This window comes from Letharia columbiana (assembly GCF_014066305.1).
Source record: "Letharia columbiana isolate WasteWater2 chromosome Unknown Sc0000003_s0, whole genome shotgun sequence".
NCBI lineage: Eukaryota > Fungi > Ascomycota > Lecanoromycetes > Lecanorales > Parmeliaceae > Letharia > Letharia columbiana.
Genome location: NW_023501039.1, coordinates 855,691 through 874,650, shown reverse-complemented (window position 1 = coordinate 874,650; position 18,960 = coordinate 855,691). Strand labels below are relative to the sequence as shown.

General features: G+C 50.1%; 8 protein-coding genes across 8 annotated transcripts; 5 read left to right on the top strand and 3 right to left on the bottom strand.

The window, feature by feature from the left end:
- Nucleotides 1-96: 96 nt before the first annotated feature.
- Nucleotides 97-1,051, bottom strand: HO173_001747 (uncharacterized protein; the record flags this gene model as incomplete). Its single annotated transcript, XM_037303684.1, has 2 exons — nt 97-822; nt 887-1,051. The coding sequence occupies 2 exons, from the start codon at nt 1,049-1,051 to the stop codon at nt 97-99; spliced, it is 891 nt and encodes a 296-aa protein (XP_037169406.1).
- A 387-nt stretch (nt 1,052-1,438) lies between these two features.
- On the top strand, nt 1,439-4,098 carry HO173_001746 (uncharacterized protein; the record flags this gene model as incomplete). The annotated part of the gene is made up of 8 exons (XM_037303683.1): nt 1,439-1,509; nt 1,982-2,060; nt 2,131-2,277; nt 2,350-2,540; nt 2,607-2,760; nt 2,816-2,911; nt 2,961-3,680; nt 3,784-4,098. 8 exons carry the CDS (start codon nt 1,439-1,441, stop codon nt 4,096-4,098), a joined length of 1,773 nt encoding a protein of 590 aa, XP_037169405.1.
- Nucleotides 4,099-5,327: 1,229 nt separating this feature from the next.
- On the top strand, nt 5,328-7,107 carry HO173_001745 (uncharacterized protein; the record flags this gene model as incomplete). Its single annotated transcript, XM_037303682.1, has 6 exons — nt 5,328-5,595; nt 5,835-5,902; nt 5,962-6,341; nt 6,416-6,508; nt 6,565-6,913; nt 7,030-7,107. 6 exons carry the CDS (start codon nt 5,328-5,330, stop codon nt 7,105-7,107), a joined length of 1,236 nt encoding a protein of 411 aa, XP_037169404.1.
- A 3,078-nt stretch (nt 7,108-10,185) lies between these two features.
- On the bottom strand, nt 10,186-10,578 carry HO173_001744 (uncharacterized protein; the record flags this gene model as incomplete). The annotated part of the gene is made up of 1 exon (XM_037303681.1): nt 10,186-10,578. The coding sequence occupies one exon, from the start codon at nt 10,576-10,578 to the stop codon at nt 10,186-10,188; it is 393 nt and encodes a 130-aa protein (XP_037169403.1).
- A 1,091-nt stretch (nt 10,579-11,669) lies between these two features.
- HO173_001743 (uncharacterized protein) lies at nt 11,670-12,869 on the bottom strand (the record flags this gene model as incomplete). The annotated part of the gene is made up of 1 exon (XM_037303680.1): nt 11,670-12,869. The coding sequence occupies one exon, from the start codon at nt 12,867-12,869 to the stop codon at nt 11,670-11,672; it is 1,200 nt and encodes a 399-aa protein (XP_037169402.1).
- Nucleotides 12,870-13,306: 437 nt separating this feature from the next.
- Nucleotides 13,307-13,612, top strand: HO173_001742 (uncharacterized protein; the record flags this gene model as incomplete). The annotated part of the gene is made up of 1 exon (XM_037303679.1): nt 13,307-13,612. One exon carries the CDS (start codon nt 13,307-13,309, stop codon nt 13,610-13,612), a length of 306 nt encoding a protein of 101 aa, XP_037169401.1.
- Nucleotides 13,613-13,910: 298 nt separating this feature from the next.
- On the top strand, nt 13,911-17,049 carry HO173_001741 (uncharacterized protein; the record flags this gene model as incomplete). The annotated part of the gene is made up of 5 exons (XM_037303678.1): nt 13,911-14,124; nt 14,169-15,044; nt 15,096-15,167; nt 15,221-16,413; nt 16,465-17,049. 5 exons carry the CDS (start codon nt 13,911-13,913, stop codon nt 17,047-17,049), a joined length of 2,940 nt encoding a protein of 979 aa, XP_037169400.1.
- Nucleotides 17,050-17,360: 311 nt separating this feature from the next.
- HO173_001740 (uncharacterized protein) lies at nt 17,361-18,630 on the top strand (the record flags this gene model as incomplete). The annotated part of the gene is made up of 3 exons (XM_037303677.1): nt 17,361-17,935; nt 17,999-18,461; nt 18,520-18,630. The coding sequence occupies 3 exons, from the start codon at nt 17,361-17,363 to the stop codon at nt 18,628-18,630; spliced, it is 1,149 nt and encodes a 382-aa protein (XP_037169399.1).
- Nucleotides 18,631-18,960: the final 330 nt, after the last annotated feature.

Sequence of the window (18,960 nt, the reverse complement as noted above, 5' to 3'; positions counted from 1 at the left end):
TGCGAGCACTAAAGTCTAAACGCATACTATCCTCAGCAACTTCCGCCTGCAGAGAAGTACCCAGGACTTAGTTTGACATTACGTGGTGTACCTACCTTACAGCCTCTCTACCGCAAACAATAATGTTCGATTATCTGGTCCTCGCGGCTGTCCCGGGACTTGCACTGGCTCCCAATGCGGTTTGATCTTCCACATCCGGCTCTCCACTCGCCACCGACTTCCCGTCTTCTTCCCCACTTCTTCCCACATTCTCGTAAAGCTCTCATCATTATGAAGGAACATATTCGCCAAACCTGCGTCTTTGAAAGCTGTGGGGTAAACGCCAGCGCTTATGTGTCCAACATGCTGACCTACGGCCCGGGAGCCTGGCCGCGGTTTCAGAAGCGCAACGAAGCGCATCGCGAGCTCGATCTGGGTCGCGTAGTCGAAGCAATGAAAAACATCTTTGGTCGAGATAACGTCCAGGTCGCCATCGAAACGGCATAACGGGCTGGCTTGGTCCATGATATCTGCTGCGATGAAGTGGTCCTGGGGGATGATGGTCTCATCTTTAAAGAGCGCATAACCCAGCGGGAAATAATCGCCCCGCAAATCGGTCCCGTAGACGCTTGACACAGGCGCCCCTTCGTAGACCATTTTACGCAAGTCCTGCCCAAACATGCATCCGACATCAAGAAGCTTCCCGCCTTGCATCAGAGTGTGCAGGATGGAGGTGTGAAGCTGAGCGCGTGGTTCAGGCAGGTCTGTGCATTTGATGCCGAAGTCGAGGAAGAGGAGCAAGCCAACGGTAGGATACGGGCAGATATCCCACGCAGCATCGCGCTATTATCGTGAACATTAGCAAAATAGAGGTCACCATGACCAATGATGTTTTGGGTTTACATACCACCTTGGTTATATGGCCGACTAAATCTTCTGCAGGGATTTTACTATAATTCAATAGCAGGTCTCGCATCTCAGGCCTGATGTTACTCTCGACATCGGGGTTGTACCAAGCGACATCTTTGCTCGGTCGCTCCTTGTCAGGTTGTGGAACTTGTAATGCCGTCATTCTCAAAGCGTGAGATTGTTGTTGGGTAAGGGAATGCAGTTCTCGATCTTCTTGTACGGCCAACTACATTAGCTTTACTACTCACTCCCGGGAATAGACTGGTCATTTGGAAGCTCTTAAATGCCGCACCAACGAAGAATTTGCACTTCTCGGGGTTACGCGAGGCTATAGCAAGGAGATAGTAGCCGAGTTACCGGTCATCTGGACTGTCGACGAAAAGCTCCACAGAGTCAGACAAGACGTCCTCGTGCGTCATTGACGAAAAAAACGAGAGGGCTCATTGGTGGAAAGGAGTTTTCACCTCCTGCAAGCAAGCGAAGGAAATCCCCCGCACTTGATCCGTTTTCTGCAGAACCGCTTTGAAACACAGTAACTTTGATATGCATTATGCATCCCGAAAAGTCTCCCCGTCTCTGCATGAAACTAATAATCCTGATCGTTAAGCAAGCGAATGAGCGGTATCGTATAGGCATCATGTCTATTCCGGCTGGATCCTAGGTCCGTAGGCTAGGCTTGCCTTGCCTGGGTTAGAATCGAGCTTCAATCTGGGCTTACATTATTGGTCTGCATCATTCCCTATCGTTCCGTCTCCCCGATCATGCGTCGTCCCCACCCAAGTACCTTGACTTCGCAACGAAGGCGGGGACTTCTGAGAGACCTGATGTGCAAGCCGACGCCGAAAGCCCACCTTCTTCAATTGGGTGTATTGACACCCACCCTGCCTCATGTAACCCCAAAATTCTTGTGTTTCGCCCCCGCTCTATCATAATGCTACGTGATGATGCTACATAATGACGCCACTATACATCAATAATCTTACATAAGGTGTGCTGATTAGCCGAGCAAGTCTGCCCTCAAACGACTTCTGCAGGTACTCTCTCTTTCTCTGCCCTCCAAGTCTCACGATCTGACCCATTGATGTCGTCCCAGTGAGCTTGCCATCTCAATTGAGTCACTCTCCAAAAATTCTGCTCTGAAGACGATGGAGGCGACCGATAATGACCCAGAGGTATCTTCCTCCTGCATTCAATAGCTTTAGCTGCATTTGGGGGAACTGATGTGAAGTTTCTCCGATCCAGGTGCTACGCGATATAGAGGAGGACCAAAACATACAAATCATTCCTGGTACCGAGATTATGATCGATGCTGGGAATCATCACTTTATCAGGTCTGCAGCCGATCGCGTACTGGTGCCGCAACCTTCGAGCGACCCTCACGACCCGTTGGTCAGAGCCCCGAATCTGCAATTGCACCTACACTCCTCAAGGTACAATCCGCTGACGTGATAATGCTTGAAGAATTGGGACCCGTTTTGGAAAGCTTCAACCACAGCCTCTGCGACCTTTGTCTCCTTTGCTCAGGGTTTCGGTCCTCTGGCGATCGCGCCCATGTTTCCCATGCTGGCACAGGAGTTCAAATCGGATTTATCGAGTGTGGTGCAGTTTACAGGCGTTACGATTCTCGTCTTGGGTTTCAGTAACTTTATCTGGTATCACTTCCTCATCCTATGGACGAGTAACCACTTTTCTAGGTACTGATCAATTTGCTACACAAGGATCCCATTGAGTTCTACTTTTGGTCGTCGTCCAGTGCTCCTGGCATCAACCCTTGTTTCTCTAGGCAGCTCGATCTGGAAAGCAAAAGCAACAACATACGGAAGTTTCATGGGTGCTTGCGTGCTCAATGGTCTAGGAGCTGGCCCAGGTGAGGTCTGATGATGCTTGACACGGTCTACCGCATTTAGACCGCTGAACATCACACTAGACATTACAACCTCAGATTATAACGGATTATGTCTTTTTACATGATAGGGGAAAATACAACACCTTGTATTTTGCCTTATATTTTGGATCGTTGGCCGTACGTAGCAGCTTCCTCGTTCCGATTGAGGGAACTAATAGATATCTAGCTGTCTCCCGTCGTCGCTGGACTCCTAGCCGAACACACTGGCTGGCGTAACTTTTGGTGGCTGAATGTCGCTCTACTGGGCGCAGCGTTCGTCGTGTCTTTCTTTGCCTTCCCGGAAACCCGATGGCATCGTCACCGAGCCAACGACATTCAGACTAAAACGCGTCATCCATCGAGTACCTCTTTAGCAACAAACCCAGAAATGAACGGCAAGACGAGTCCTCCTAACCTGGAGAACGGGGTGGCTGATCAACCTTACACACCCGTGCAAACCCCAATCCAGCATGGTAAACCGGGGAGAAAGCAATTCGACCTCTTCCAACCCAACCAACAACCTCTAAAGACTCTTCTCATAGAGCTTTGGACGCCCTTCAAGTTGTTCGCTTTCCCCATTGTCGACTTCGCCTCCTTGGTCGTTGCTTGGAGCACCGCATCATTTTTGATAGTAAACCTGACTCAATCGCAAGCCTTTTCCGAATCACCCTACCAGTATACAGCACAGACCGTTGGATTCTTTAACTTCGCAGTCGTCGTTGGTCTCTTGTTGGGATTAGGGACGGCAGGACCCCTCAACGATTGGATCAGCATGCGTGCAACGAAGCGCAACAAAGGGATTCGGGAACCTGAAATGCGCCTGCCTGCTATGATTCCTTACACCCTGATCATGATCTTGGGAAATTTTGTGGTGGGATTCGGGTATCAGTATCATTGGGATTGGAAGGTACGTCGTCTTCCTTCACTTCTTCCTCTGACATGGCGTTTTCTACAACTTTTTTGGAGAAAGAGACAATTCCTCGTGCTAATTAGCATGTTTCCTACGTCAGGCAATCGTCATTGTCGGTTACACCTGCGCCGGCATCCAAGTAGCATCAATCCCAGCCATTGCTTCCACCTACGCCATTGACTCCTACAAGCCCGTCACAGGCTCCATCTTCGTCAACGTGACCGTCGTCAAGAACCTTTGGGGCTACGGCCTCTCACGCTTCATCACGGAATGGAGTATCGCAGACGGGTTTGTTGATCCTTTCATGACCAATATGTGTTTGACGGCGTTGTGGTGTATTTGCGGGGTGTTGTTTTGGTATAAAGGGAAGGCGCTGAGGCATCGGACAAAGGACTCAAATATCCATGACACATAAGTGTTCGGACTGTGTGCTATTCTTCAGCATGTGCCAGCAGATCTTCGAGGAAGTCAATCCGCGGTTTAGGCTGTTGAGATGTTCGACGCCCGAGGGAGGTCAGCCCTCGCTGTGGTTGAGGCGCTATATTTGAATATGCACTTCACTTGAACAATCATCCAAGAAGAGGCTGTAGGCGTATGGATACTAGGAATGGGGACTCTGCTAGTGGTCTACTCTTCGCAATCTCGTATCGAAATTTGGAACCATGCAAAAAGCACAGACCAGGCGCACGCGCGCGTAGCTGTGCATTCTGATTCTAGTGTGTTCTCAATGTAATGCGTAGCTCGGCCATCTTTCCTCGGAGTCCGAAGGGGGTGGCATAATTAGCTGCCTCGCCTGAATTCGCTACACCTCTTACGAGCGTGCCAAAAATTGGCAAAAGGTGTGGGCAGACGATTGGGGCAGCATGTATTCAGGCCGGAAGGATGTGAAAAGATGGTCGTGGGTCTTGATAGGGCTACCGAGAAGCGACCCGCGCGCCTAGCAAGCACTTGGTTAGAAGAGTAAGTTGTCGGCACTGACCCGTATCCGATAAACGCCGAGAGGCAACAAATCCTCTCGGCGTTTATCGGATAATGACGGTATTACTATTCCCGTAAGTAACCCGCCCGTAAGCTCCACATTTCTTTCGGCCTTGCCCGGACCCGGATTACGAGGGTCGGATCTCGGCAAAACAATCTTGTTTGGTGTTGTGTTAATTCAAAGTACGTAAATATGTGCTGCACTCACTTAGCTTGACATATGAGTACTTTATTGTTTCAGGGACTGAAAGGGGCATGATTTGACCGGAGCCGAATTGCAAAAATGCTTCGATCTCGGGACTTGTCAGATATTCTAGCAAATCATGATTCGCACCACCCCCTCCCAAAGTATTATACGCAATGCACCCACATTCAATCAGTTGCAATGGGATGCCTATACACCCAGTGCAGGAGACGGTCGAGGCAGTGATGAACTCCTAGCCACCAGAAAGCAGGACGTTGTAGCAATGCATTCCCTCTGCTTGAATCCCATCTCTTTTGCGCAGATCGACCCTTGCTCGACCCGGGAACTTGCATTTTGGGCGGTGTGGCACGATCAGCAACCCCTCCTGCTGCTGCATCGCTCTTCATCATGCAAATTTGTCAATCACGCAGTAGCCTCGTCCACCCCTCTCTAGGTCGTTTATATTCTCCGTGTCGTCCAGCATGTCAGTCTTCGAGATCTCCGTCACCCTTTCAGTCTCGTTTCACGAAGCAATCATTATGCTATTGTCGCGGATACCATCTCCACAAGCCAAAGTTGGCGGGCTGCCACCTCCTCCTGGTACCACAGTGGATTCGGACCATCCAGACACGAATTTGTACAAATACAACATTGCTTGCCAAGTTCTCTGTTATTGCATTGTGGGGCCAAGCGTGCTGGCAAGGATCTACACCAAAATCTTTATAAAACGAAAAGTCGGGTCCGAAGATTGTAAGTTCTTGCCCACTTCCACTTTGCTACCTCCGGACAAGCTGATGAGTGGGAGACTGTTGCATACTGGCATGGGTCGGTCTCCATCTCTCTTCAAGTGCCGAGAGTTTCATCTTACAGTGTTTAGCTACTCGCGATTACACAAATCGCCATAGCCCTGAGATGTGAGTGGGTTTTTGAAGGGTCACATCTGAAAGCACGGGGGTATGCCTTCGCTCCACCGTACTAAAGAGCAACAGGTAACCTCTATCGTGGCGGTTCTCATCAACGGGACGTTCCTATGAGCTATGTTGCACCTTTTCTTCGCGTCAGTGGTCTCTCTTTGCCCTGCTGCCGGCCAGAACGCGCACCTAATATTCTTGACAGCTTCAGTACTTTTCACAGCTCGTATACTATGGCGCCGCTTTCTTCACCAAGACTTCAATCCTCTGCTTGATTGCACGAATCTTTGCCCCGCATCACAGAGCCGTCTTCTTCACACGGGTGATCATAGTTCTCATGGCTCTTTATTACATGCCAGCTTTCTTCATCAAGGTCTTCAGGTGTGATCCGATCCACAAAGTCTGGGATACCATGGTACTAGGGAAATGCATCGCCAGCGAGCCGACCATCTTTGTCGCGGATTGCACCACCAGCCTTGTTTCCGATCTAGCTATCTTACTACTACCGATGCCATTAGTGTGGCAGTTGAGGACTTCGTTGAGACGCAAGCTACGTATCATGGTGGTCTTTGCTGGCGGCACATTGTAGGTCCGCCTTTTCTGGGCCTGCCACCTGTGGTCCTAGCTCGCAGATCGTATAGCGCTGACATCATCTATAGAGCTTGTGCGGCAAACGTAGCTCGCACCATACAGACCTATACGTTGGACTCTGAAGATGCTACTTATTCGATCGAGGTGATCATGCTTTGGGCGTAAGTGATTTTACCCTTGGCGTCAAAGTCCCGACCAGCTGATTACATCCGCACAGCATTGCAGAGGTAAATATCGGGCTCATCTGCAGCTGTTTACCCATACTTCCCGCTTTCTACCAACATATGCTCAGACCGACGAGCGAGTCAAGCTCCAACATTTCCAGCTACCATCGATTGAAAGCGCTGAAGACAGTTGCCTCTGGTGCTGAACGAACCAATTTGAGCCACGAGGAAGAGGCGCCGAATGAAGCAGCGGCTCGTAAAGAGCTTCCAGGGGGGAGCCATGTTACGGGGGGGCTTTCTTTTTCTGTTCAGGGTGGGTCCGATCCGGTTGAGGAAAAGGGGACTTGTTGGAATGGTGGTGGCATCCTGAAGACCGTGAATGTAGAGCAGAGTGGAGTTTCAGTGCCCGAACGCGCTAGCTTGCCTGTAGCGCATATCGGGGCGGCTCGGCCAATGAGACATTGACAGGAGGCGTGAGATATGATTCGGTGAGAAGCCACGGCCTGAGTTTACGACAGGAAGAAGGAAAAGACGTCCAGGCCATCCTTGGGATTGTGAGACGCTCTCCTCAGGAAAGCATAGACGATCCTGCATAAATGTTCAAGATACCACAAAGATGCTCCATGATCATTATGTCCCAATGATTGAACTGCTAAATTCGGTCAGAGACGGCAGTAGGAAGCGGTACAGGAAAGCAGGTATGGTGCACTAGTTCATGTGCAGTAATCCCGCAGTGCATTTAGCTCACTTCCCGACCACCCCCCCCCTCTCCCGGCGAATCCCTCAGCTCCCAAATTTGAGGATGCGGTTTCGCACGGAATGTTGTCCAACCTTTCAACCCGATCGATATTGCCCAGAGAAAAGTTTCGTCAGAGTGGTCCGTTGTGAAAGTAAGCCTGGAGACAATGTTAGAAATTTTGAAACCAACGGTTGGCCGACAACTGCATTACCGGCTACAGTCCTAAGCCGGGCAGTGCCATGTTTTGCGCAGAGTAGCCCTCGGGGTAGTTGAGGAAGGGGAGATCAAGAGGGTGCGAACGCAGCCGGTGTTTCCGTTCTCCCCAGAAGCTGGGGACCGTTCCAGGCAGGTTGGGGATCCATCTGGCCCCGAGTGGGAGGAAAAAATCCGCTTCTTGCGTAACTGCGGGATAAATTGAGCTGAGCGCCCTGGCAAAGATTGTGCGGAGCTCGATCCGGGAAGGCCCCGCGGGAGGAAAAAAAGATGGACCGTTTCGCTGAAAAAGGGGTGCCGGCGGTTGCGATTTGACGTACTGATGATGGATGCTAACCCAGGCATCCAAACGGTCCGGAAGAACCTTGGTGGTCCGAAGGCCTAGGCTAGTCCACAACGGAGATGTTTGTCCGAACGAATACAGTCCGGGCGTCGTCTGGATTAGTCCGGATTGGATTGGTCCAGACCAACAGTCTAGGGGAGCTCGGACGTGTTACGCCCCTGTTCCATACATGTACCAGCCTCGAATCAATATAGGCACACGCTCTCAGATCGGGCTATTGTTGGCGATTTTGGCCTGCGGCGAAGGAAGTGTCTCACATCCTCACATATCAAAGCAGTCGGATCCCTTTCTTGCAGAATTGCCCTAAAATAACAGCAAGAGATCCTCTCTCACACACTCTTGACCGTTGAGGCAGTCGGACCCGTTTTCTGCAGAACTGCCGCAGAGTTGTGATCTCAAAGGGTCTTGCGGAAAACGGATCCGACTGCTTCAATGGTTGACAAGGTATCGTCGCCTAGCCCGCTGCATGATGCACACGGAGACCTTAAACATCATCATATCCACAACCGCCTTGATGATATACCGTATTCTGCTACCGAACCTGATTCCATACCTCTATCTACTCTCAGGTAAAGCTGCCAGGAACTCTCGTCAATTTTCAGAGGCCGTTGGCGCTGCAGCAAACGAAAGTTGTGAAGAAGCTGGTTTCTTTTTCTTTGCCTTTGCTGACATTACCAGTAATGAAGTACGTTGATCACATTCAGGACCGCCCTGTCAAGGCTACCGTCAGCCCGGGTTACCTTAGAAGCCTCCTTCCAACAGATCCTCCAAAGAACGGGGAGAGATGGGAAGACATACAAAAAGACATCGGGGGCAAAGATCATGCCTGGGATGACGCATTGGTTAGGGCACCATCGTCATAACAGAAAGATGCCACCAGGAGGAGCCCGCGCCGAAGGAACGGCCAATGTATTCCCAATTCGGATTGTCAAGTTTTGAGTGTTTCTGAGGCCAACCGTCTATAGTCGTTGCTGAGCTGGCAGAAAGAAGTCACAGGGCTTGCAATGTCGGAAGAAGCTGATCGACATAGGAAGCGGAATCTGGTAGGCAGATTGGAAGTCGCGCATATAGAGGATACCTGTGACATCGCTAGAAGATGCGGAACAACTTGGACAACAATCTGTATTGTGGCCTGGTCGCGTTACAAGTACCTATAGAACGACTCCGTCGATTCCCTATTTCCTCCATGACAGGGCGAAAACTGTTACCGTGTGGAGAAGCAGCTCAAGCATGGGGAGGAGCTGTGCCCGCTTTGACTCCATAGTGATACAGTATCGCTGTAGGGAAGGACCATTTGCGGAATTGCTAGGCGGAACTGGAGTGAGGTGAGAAAGGGATTATCTTCTTCCCGGATAGTAAAGGAGATGAGATTGATTCATCTTAAATCTTTCGTCGCGTATTTTCCGGACGAGTAAATACGAGCTCGCAAGCCTAGTTCTGAACATGCTCTATACCTGGACTATGGTCAGACCACTTGTAGATCTCTTCCACACCGTTCACCCGAGCTCTGGAGAAAGATGCAATGAGCTTGGGATAAAGGAGAATTAGGCGCAGCAGAGCAAGCTGAGCATGCAGCATTGGCAGTGCCGACTAGGGCAGGTCTGCCCGAGGCGGCCGATTCCCAGTACTACCTTAGCCATGGATTTGGAAGGGGCGTGGTGGTGTGTTACCGACTGATTTTCGCCCCAAAGTCTAGCGGTTCGCCTAGTAGCTGAGGGAACACCCGCCCAAACCGAACCTTGTACTTGGTAAGGTACTCAATAGGCCTATTATTTAAGCTGCATTGAGTGGCATTGATTGGTGTCCTCTCCATAAAAAGCTTGCCACACTTGCTGGCCGCTCGATACTACCTTGATTTTTGAAGGCTTTAGGAGGCTAAAGGCTAGGCTGTCGCTCTCACACCAAGGAACGTCTATTCCGACTAAATACAAGGTTGACCATGACGCCAATTGCAGTGCATCGTAAACGGCGGCCGAACTCAACTAGCGGCCATTCATGAATAATAACAAAGACGGTTTACGTCTGGAGCTCCTACTTCCGCCTCCTACTCTCCCCTGAGCCCGATTGGCGATGGAGACTATTGATGATATGCAAGGCGAAATTCCTCGTCGACCACTTCTTGAAAGTGCTTAGATCCTTCCTCAGCGCACAGCCTGAACGAATTTGTAATACTCTCCCCATTTAAGGTTCGAATGTGAAGGTATCGTTCCGTAAGTAGGATCGCAACGTACTATACGCCTAAATGCGAATACGCAGCCCAGATCAGTGGGCTTTTGCGCGTATTTCTCAGCTGCAGCATCGCTGCACGCAAACTTTTGGCACACCTTCTCACATCAATGTCCATATCAGCGCTAAGAAGGCCCTGGTAGAACGCCTTAGCTACATCAACGCATTCGTCGTCCAATACTGTCCACCATGTCGATATCGTATTCGGAACACCAGCCCTCTGGAACCCACCAGAAATGTAATGCCCTCATCAAGTAATTGAGCATCCTGGTTCACGGTCGTCTCACATGCTGAGAGGTATACAAGCTGACAGCGTTGAAAATGTGCTTCACTTAAAGTCTGGACGCTCAGTGTCTCTTTGCCATAGTCTCTGAAGAGGAGCTGGCTTTTCATTGGAGCAAGATTATCGGTTTCGCCGTGGGAAGCAATATGCGCTATTGTGCAGCTTTCGAGGTGGTTGATGACTTCAGACGTATATGGTTCGCGCAGAACACATGTATCGAAGTGAGCGTTGATAACAGATCTCATAGTATCTGTTTCTGTCATGGTTTTGGGAAGGCTTCGTCTATCTGCTGTCGTCCGCATGGCAACCAAGAGTGCTTCGCGAGGTTCTTCTGCATACTGGGAAGAACAGTCTTCTATTCTCTTTCGCGCTTCTCTGAGAGCCCGTAGCGTTGGAGTATAAGAAGATTCAGTGAGATCAAGGACACTACAAGGCTCGCCTGTAGCCGCAGCTCTCTTATGGTCGCCGGCAGCATGGAGAGGTAGCAGATTCGCCTACGATGATGTGACCCACCAAATTCGTGGCCTTTGGCCCTGAAAACGTCTATCAATGGAGATGGGAGGAGATATTAGTATTGGCCGTACGATTGCAGTCCAGAGCCAAAAAAAGACTTCACGAAGTGACTTGTCCGACAAGTCCTATCGATCCCGTGGAATATCTTCATCCTCGAATATCTTAAGGAGCTGCTTCAATTTTCTATACGGTTCCTCGCACCCATCTTGCCAGCCATGGGACGGTGAATATTATGAAGTTTATCCGCGCAGATCACGATGGTGTCACTGCGGAGACCGGTAACATTGAGTATTACAACCGGGCCGTAATCAGCAAGCGCTCTGACCTCGAATTCGTCGAAGTCTTGAGATCATGTACGAGCACCACCGCGTTTCTTCATATCGTTATGTAGAGTCTTCTGTCGATCCTGCAATGTAACAGAATCCTGTAAATTATTATTGGAGTTTTTCGATGTCTCAGCAGCTGCAGCGTCTTGCTGCAGGTTCTCTCATCTCGTTGCAAGATCCAGATCTTCCTTTTGGCTTGATCGAGGGGTAAACGCCATGTTAAGAGCTGTTCCCGTATCACACTTCGTCATTTCTCGAGAACGGATCTTGTGGTAGTAAGCGGCTAATCTGCCGCAATGTATACTGAAGCAGCTAATTTTGGCGTGTAATGTAATTTTCTGATGAGGAAGAGCTGATCCAGTCGTCTAAGTCCAATTGGTATTGCATGAGGCATCAGCATACATGCTATACTTATACAAGATTTTGTTGTGTCATCAACCTGGTCAAGACACTTTAAAAAGGAAATCGCAGCCATGGTACCCGCCCAAAGCCGATGGGCAGCATCGAAACAAGGGTTAACCAGTATTCTTATGCACACACGGGTTGCCTCGAGTCCTAGATCTTTTTCGTAACGAGAAAAGAAGATCTTGAGTAGTAGAACGGCAGCGACTCAGATATAGCTTGTTGCTTGGTTTCCAGCTCTTACTCTTCGGGGGTGGATCCATTACCACATGTTCAATTCGTAACGCGAGTGACTTGTACGAAGCATAGTTCTCGTTGCTGAAGGTTTTCCATTCCCAGACACTGTCCATAATACCATTCATATTCACTGCTAGCTTGTCAGGGTCCGCCAAAAATTCGAGTGCGAGTTCTTGGCTGTACCCATTCTCGGCGGTGGTGGCGGATTCTGCTTCCTGGCTTTGCAATCCAAACGCCACCGAAGCTTTATAAATCTTTTGAAGAAGATAAGAGAATTTGCGGCGGTGTAAGGTTCTTGTGTCTGATCTTTTCATTTCCGCTTTCAAAGCCCCCAATGCTACAACAAGATCTCGTGCATTCCTCAAATTAGTCTGTGGTTGAATCATAGCACTCAGCTGAACAGACGACACAAATCCAATGATCGTCTTCGTGCGAAGAATACTTGCTGGCCCCATGAGTTGCAATGCCGAGCGAAAGGAGTTTTTTGCGGCTTCGATGTGCGGAAGCCCATGGGTTATCAAGAACATACGTATAGCTGCCGATCTATAAAGACCATGTAGCAGAGATTCATACGGATGTGTACCGGGTGCATGAACATTGTGAAAATGTTGCAAGGCAACCCTGAAGAATCCCTGTGCAATAGCAAGCTTGACATCACTACTACCTCGATCAAAGAGTGCAGAGTAGCTCTCCCCGCAGCTTTGAGCAACATAGGTTTTGGCCATTTCGGTTTGACAAGTGTTGATGCCGAAAAAGCTGTTGGTAAATTCCTCGACGAAGCTTTTGTCTCCTGTCCATTTGTAGAGTACTTTCAAAGCATGGGCCTTGGCGCTTCGGCCAAGATGCATAGCCATTTGATCCGGAGGGTTGACAAGCAACTGATCAAGCATAGCGAGTACATCATTTGTCCGATCCTGGTTCAGGCTTAGCTCGTGGGCTAAGTTCCGAGCTTTACAATATTGAAGTTTGTAGTACCATGTGTCGAAGTCATCATCGATACAAAATTCCACTGCAGTCTGTGCGAGAGTGACTGCGACCAATGCATCCCCCAGATGATCTTCATTGGTCGCTCGCATTTGTAGCAGGATGCTGCAGCTGTTCAGTACCGCTGGAATTTGAGTACTGCCATTTTGTGACTTTTCGAGAGCCTCTTATAGGATTTCGAGCCCGTCATCGAGATCCCTTCGCGAGTAGGTCGCCAGAAAGCGCTTCTGAAGTGCTATTCCCAGGACCGCTACATGTTGGGAAGCCCCGCCTGTAGCCAGAACGTCCTTGCGGGCACTTATGACCAAAAGTCGAGATCTTCTTTTGAAAGCAGATAATCCATACCTACCAGGAAGTTGAAACATCAAGAAGAATTATCTATGAAATGTCCACGGCCTGGCATATAGCAATTAGTGCACCGCCCTAAGGGAGAAAGGCATTATGGCTGTGTCGAACTACTTGACCGACAGCCCTCGTGGTAGGCTTCATCGAAGGCCTTCATCGGAAGCGAAGATATGCATCAGCGGCCATGGCATCGCAGAAGACACTTGATGCACACTATGCAGAGCAGATGCGACACCATCCCAGCGGCTACGCCATATACGAGCCCGTGAGCAGTGCCGATTTGAGGCCAGGCAGCTGTGGCTATTTCGATGACAGTGGGGAATGGACGACAATCGCTCAATTGGATAATGTCATAAAACTTAAGCGTGAGGGATTTGAGCCTCCAGCGTCTCTCGAAAAGGCCGAAGACATGGTCACTAGAAGTTGGCATCCAAAGTGCTCAACAGGTGTGAACGCGACAGAGCTTGACTTGGGCATAGGGATTCCGTAATTCTGCTCTCAAAAGCTTGCTTTGCTCTTCCAACTCTCAGGGAGACATTAGGCCTGTGTGCATCAGTACGAGCCGCCCTCAAGTATACTTCTTTCTCAGATTTCGGCGCTATCCTGATGACAGATTCGCCTGTTGAAAAGGAAGTAGGAGATGCTTCCGCCAAGGCACTAGGCCATAATCTTAAGTGGTTCGAGACGCGTTCTCACTTTTCGCGTCAAGTCGCGTCCACGCGCCAAAGCACTTCCCTCTCTAAAGTAATGGACCTCCGCAATCCTTCGTCAACAACCATTTGCGAGATATGTCTTCACCAGCTCCCCGTCGGTCGCGGCCAGCGTCAGTACAAGGAACGCCCCAAGCTACACGCCAGAATATACCCTCTTCATCCCCACTCTTTTACCAGTCATCTCCAGCGGCGCCAATCGGAAACGCAAATGGAAATGCGAACATGGACATCAGCTCGCCTCTGAAGCAGGTCTCGGTTGCAGGCAGTACTCCTCGAGCGCCCCCAGGTGGTGAGTTAAGAACCTGCAAGGGATCACAAATGCTAATTTCGTAGACTCATCCCCAATACGCTACGCATCGTCATCTAGTCCCACCCGAGCTGCCGCGAATGGTGGCCGACAACCCGATATACCAACAAGCAGCAGCGGTCTCTTCGTTCGATCTTCGAGATCATCTGCACCCGGTACCTCTGGTCTCAACAATTCGAGACGAGGGGACATCCATTCCGACGTCTTTGGTTCAACCCCTAGCCGCCGCCGCCGATTGTTCGTTGACGAGAATGGCGTGCCCGTTCGAGATGGGGCTCCTTCCGATCCGGCAACCTTTTCCAATCTTGACCCTAACACATCAGAAGCCGATGCCATTGGAGGCTCATCTACGAGAATCATTTGGGGGACGAATATCTCCATCCAGGACACGATGTCTACATTCAAAGAATTTCTTTTGGGCTACCAGAAAAAGTACCGCATGTGGGCCGATGGTGCTACAGAGGAAGAGACTTCCGAGCCTGGGAGCGGAGGCAATGAGAAGGAATATGTTCAGATGCTGAACAACATGCGCCAATTGGGAGTTACTGGGCTCAACCTTGACGTCCGAAATCTCAAGGTGTTTCCGTCTACCGTCAAGCTATGGCATCAATTGCAAGCATATCCGCATGAAATTGTCCCGCTCATGGATCAGGCAATTAAGGACATCATTGTGGACCAAGCCCAGGAAGAGATGAACAGGCTGCGATCAGAGCAACAGCTACTGCGCGCACAAGCGAGACCTGATAGCTCTATGCCAGCAGTACCGAGCTCAGAGACCAATGGACACGTTGAGCAGCAGTCAATGATTCCGGACTTGGTACAAGAAGCGGAGACAAAGGTGTATAAAGTCAAACCTTTTGGACTCGATAGCTCTGTGAATATGAGAGAGTTGAACCCAAATGGTGAGTGCGTGCGCGAAGATGAGATATCATGCAGTGCTGATACGGTTGCAGATATGGACAAGATGGTCAGTATCAAAGGTCTGGTCATACGAACCACTCCAGTCATACCAGACATGAAGACAGGTAAGAGAATAAAAACACAGTCTCGCCAGAAATAGAACTGATGAATTCCCTAGCATTCTTCCGATGCCAGGTCTGCAATCACGCGGTCAACGTTTCCCTTGACAGAGGAAAGATTGCTGAACCGACAAGATGCCCTCGACAGGCTTGCCAGTCTCAGAATTCGATGCAGATTGTGCATAATCGTTGCGAGTTTGCGGATAAGCAAGTGATCAAGCTTCAAGAGACCCCGGACAGTGTACCAGATGGCCAGACGCCCCACTCGGTATCTCTATGCGCATACGAGGAGCTCGTCGACGTGTGCAAGGCTGGTGATCGCATCGAAGTCACTGGTATCTTCAGAAGCAACCCGGTCCGCATCAATCCAAGACAGCGGACGATCAAGGCCTTGTTCAAAACGTACATTGATGTTCTGCATATCCAGAAGGTCGACAAGAGGAGACTGGGCATTGATGTTTCGACGATCGAACAGGAGCTCTCTGAACAAGTCGCGGGCGATGTCGAACAATCCAGAAAGATCAGTGAAGAAGAAGAGCAAAAGATTAAAGCTACTGCTGCCCGAGGTGATGTCTATGAGCTATTGGCGCGATCGTTAGCTCCAAGCGTTTATGAGATGGACGATGTAAAGAAAGGTATCCTGCTCCAATTGTTCGGAGGTACAAACAAGTCTTTCGAAAAAGGAGGAAGCCCAAAGTACCGCGGGGATATCAACGTGCTGCTCTGCGGTGATCCCTCGACATCGAAATCGCAAATCTTGAAGTACGTTCACAGAATCGCACCTCGAGGAGTTTACACCAGCGGCAAAGGATCTTCAGCGGTCGGCCTCACGGCCTATATCAGCCGAGATCCCGAGACACGACAAGTGGTCCTCGAGTCTGGTGCGCTGGTGTTGTCAGACGGCGGCGTTTGCTGTATTGACGAATTCGACAAAATGTCAGATTCGACTCGATCTGTTCTGCACGAGGTGATGGAGCAGCAGACGGTCTCCATTGCCAAAGCTGGCATAATCACCACGTTGAATGCTCGGACCAGCATTCTCGCTTCCGCAAATCCGATTGGAAGTAAATACAATGTCAATCTTCCGGTACCGCAAAACATCGATCTTCCACCAACACTGTTGTCTCGATTTGATTTGGTCTACCTCGTCCTCGATCAAATTGACGAGCAGAATGACCGACGATTGGCACGACATCTTGTGGGTATGTATCTCGAGGACACACCCGAGAATGGAAACGCTCAGGAAGTTCTCGTAAGTTCTAACTTTCACCAGCTCAATGCATGATCTCTAACTCTGCGCCAGCCCATTGAATTCTTGACCTCCTACATCTCCTATGCACGTACAAAATGCCAACCCAAAATCACACAAGCTGCTTCCGAAGCTCTTGTCTCTGCATACGTTCAGATGCGTAAACTTGGAGAAGATGTACGCGCCGCTGAGCGCCGCATCACGGCCACGACTCGTCAATTGGAATCCATGATTCGTTTAGCAGAAGCTCATGCCAAAATGCGCTTGGCCGAGGAAGTCACTGCTAATGATGTGCATGAAGCTGTGCGATTGATCAAATCGGCGCTCAAGCAGGCTGCCACAGATGCAAGAACAGGCTTGATCGATATGGGCCTCCTTACCGAAGGTACCAGCGCAAGTGAGAGGCGACGCAAGTCGGATCTGAAGAAGGCCATCACGGACTTACTTGATGAGATGACAAGGTCAGGCGGATCAGCCCGATACAGTGAAGTGTACAGACGAGTCAGTGAGCAAGGTAGCGCGCAGGTCGAAGGGACTGAATTTGCAGAGGCATTGAGAAGTCTAGAGCAGGAAGGTCAGGTGGTAGTGGGAGGCGAAGGGCCACGAAAGAACATCAGGCGGGTTACTGGCGTCGTTTGATCCCAACAAGTCGGTGTTGGATGTGTCAATGCAAAGGTCTTGCTTTTGAAGCGGTCACCGAGGAAGACTCGTTGGTTGTAATATAGCAGTGATGTTTAGAGCCAGAGTTATGGAAATTTATACTACCCTCGACCTCCCCGCTCTGAGTCCTCACGCAACAGAATTTACCTGTTATCAGAATTTACCTATTATCAGAAGCAACCAGAGTGGAGAAGTTCCCGCTCTGACATGTGTCACCCAAGATTAGGTTTTTGACAGGGCTGACTAGCGCGTTGGGCGCGTCACGTAGAGTGCTTGGTCCTCGACGTAAAATGAGTGCTTGTCAACTGGTCAACCTCGTTTACGTCAGTCAATTGGATCAATTGGATCTTGGAATTGCTCTCGCCATGGCTACTCCCCTCAAGCGTAAAGCCGGCGACATTGCTACCTCTACCGCCAAGAAACCAAAAGCCAATGCCACCATAACTTCCTTCTTCTCCTCGCCCTCCAGCACAGCAAAGCCAGCTGCCGCCGCTGCTGCATCTACAGCCTCTTCGACCGTCTCTTCTGCTCCTGCTACCGTCCACGATGACGCCTCTCAAAAGTCCACCGCATCAACAACTGCCACTACTGCATCCATCTTCACGTCTGCCGCCGCGGCCCCTCCACCAGCAGAAGCAGCGGCACCACCACCACCAAAGTTTGACAAAGGGAAGTGGGTCGAGAAGCTCACGCCTGAGCAAAAAGATCTGCTAGCACTGGAGATTGCGTCTCTGGATGAAAGCTGGCTGTCCCAGCTGAAAGATGAAGTTGTCACCAAAGATTTTCTCGATTTGAAGCGTTTCCTGAAGAAAGAGCATGAGAATGGGAAGAAGATTTTTCCTCCTGCAGCTGATGTGTATTCATGGTACGTTTAAGCTAAACCAAATCCTGCTATTCTACCAAATTATGTGGTTAACAAAGCGCATAGGTCCCGTCACACACCCCTGAACACCGTCAAATGCGTGATCCTAGGCCAAGACCCCTACCACGGCCCCAACCAAGCCCACGGTCTCTGCTTCTCAGTCCGCCCTCCCACCCCGGCGCCCCCGTCTCTCGCAAACATCTACAAGCTTCTCAAGATAGAATACCCCGACAGCTTCGAACCTCCTCCCAAAAAGGGGGGCTTGCTCACCCCCTGGGCAGACCGTGGTGTATTGCTCCTGAATACGTGTCTGACGGTGAGAGCGCACGAGGCCAACAGCCATGCAAATCAAGGTTGGGAGAAGTTCACGCAAAAGGTGATTGATATCGTGGCGAAGAAGAGGACGAACGGGGTGGTGTTTTTGGCGTGGGGAACCCCGGCAGCGAAGAGGGTGGCCAAGTTGGATAGAGTGAAGCATTGCGTGCTGCAGAGCGTGCATCCGAGTCCTTTGAGTGCGGCCAGAGGGTTTGTAAGTGCTTGCTTTCAATCCGTTTTTGAGTGGAAGGGTTGCTAACGGATTTTGGTAGTTTGATTGTGGACATTTCCAGAAGACCAACGCGTGGTTGAAGCAGAGGTATGGGGAGGATGGGGCCATTGATTGGAATTTGGACGTTCCTCCTGAGGAAACCAGCGTTTAAGAAGAAAAAGCAAGGCGTTGGAAGGGCGAGTAAAAGAAGGATTTGCCACATCGTATACAACGCAGCCTCACGACATTATTGACCTACGTGTCTCTGTTACAATGTCCAGCCTTCTTTGAAGGTGTACAGTCCGGGAGAAATATGCGAGGCCTCTGTAGACAACGGGACAATGAAATACAATCAGAAAGCACCGAGAAACTTTGGTCGTTCTGAGCAGCGGTGAGTGCCAAAGAAAGGGAAGTAGTGGGGGGGAATCACCCAACCTCAGAGTTCCCCGCAGGATAGCACAACCATGCTTCTTCAAGGCCTTCTTGCATTCGCAGGGGTACG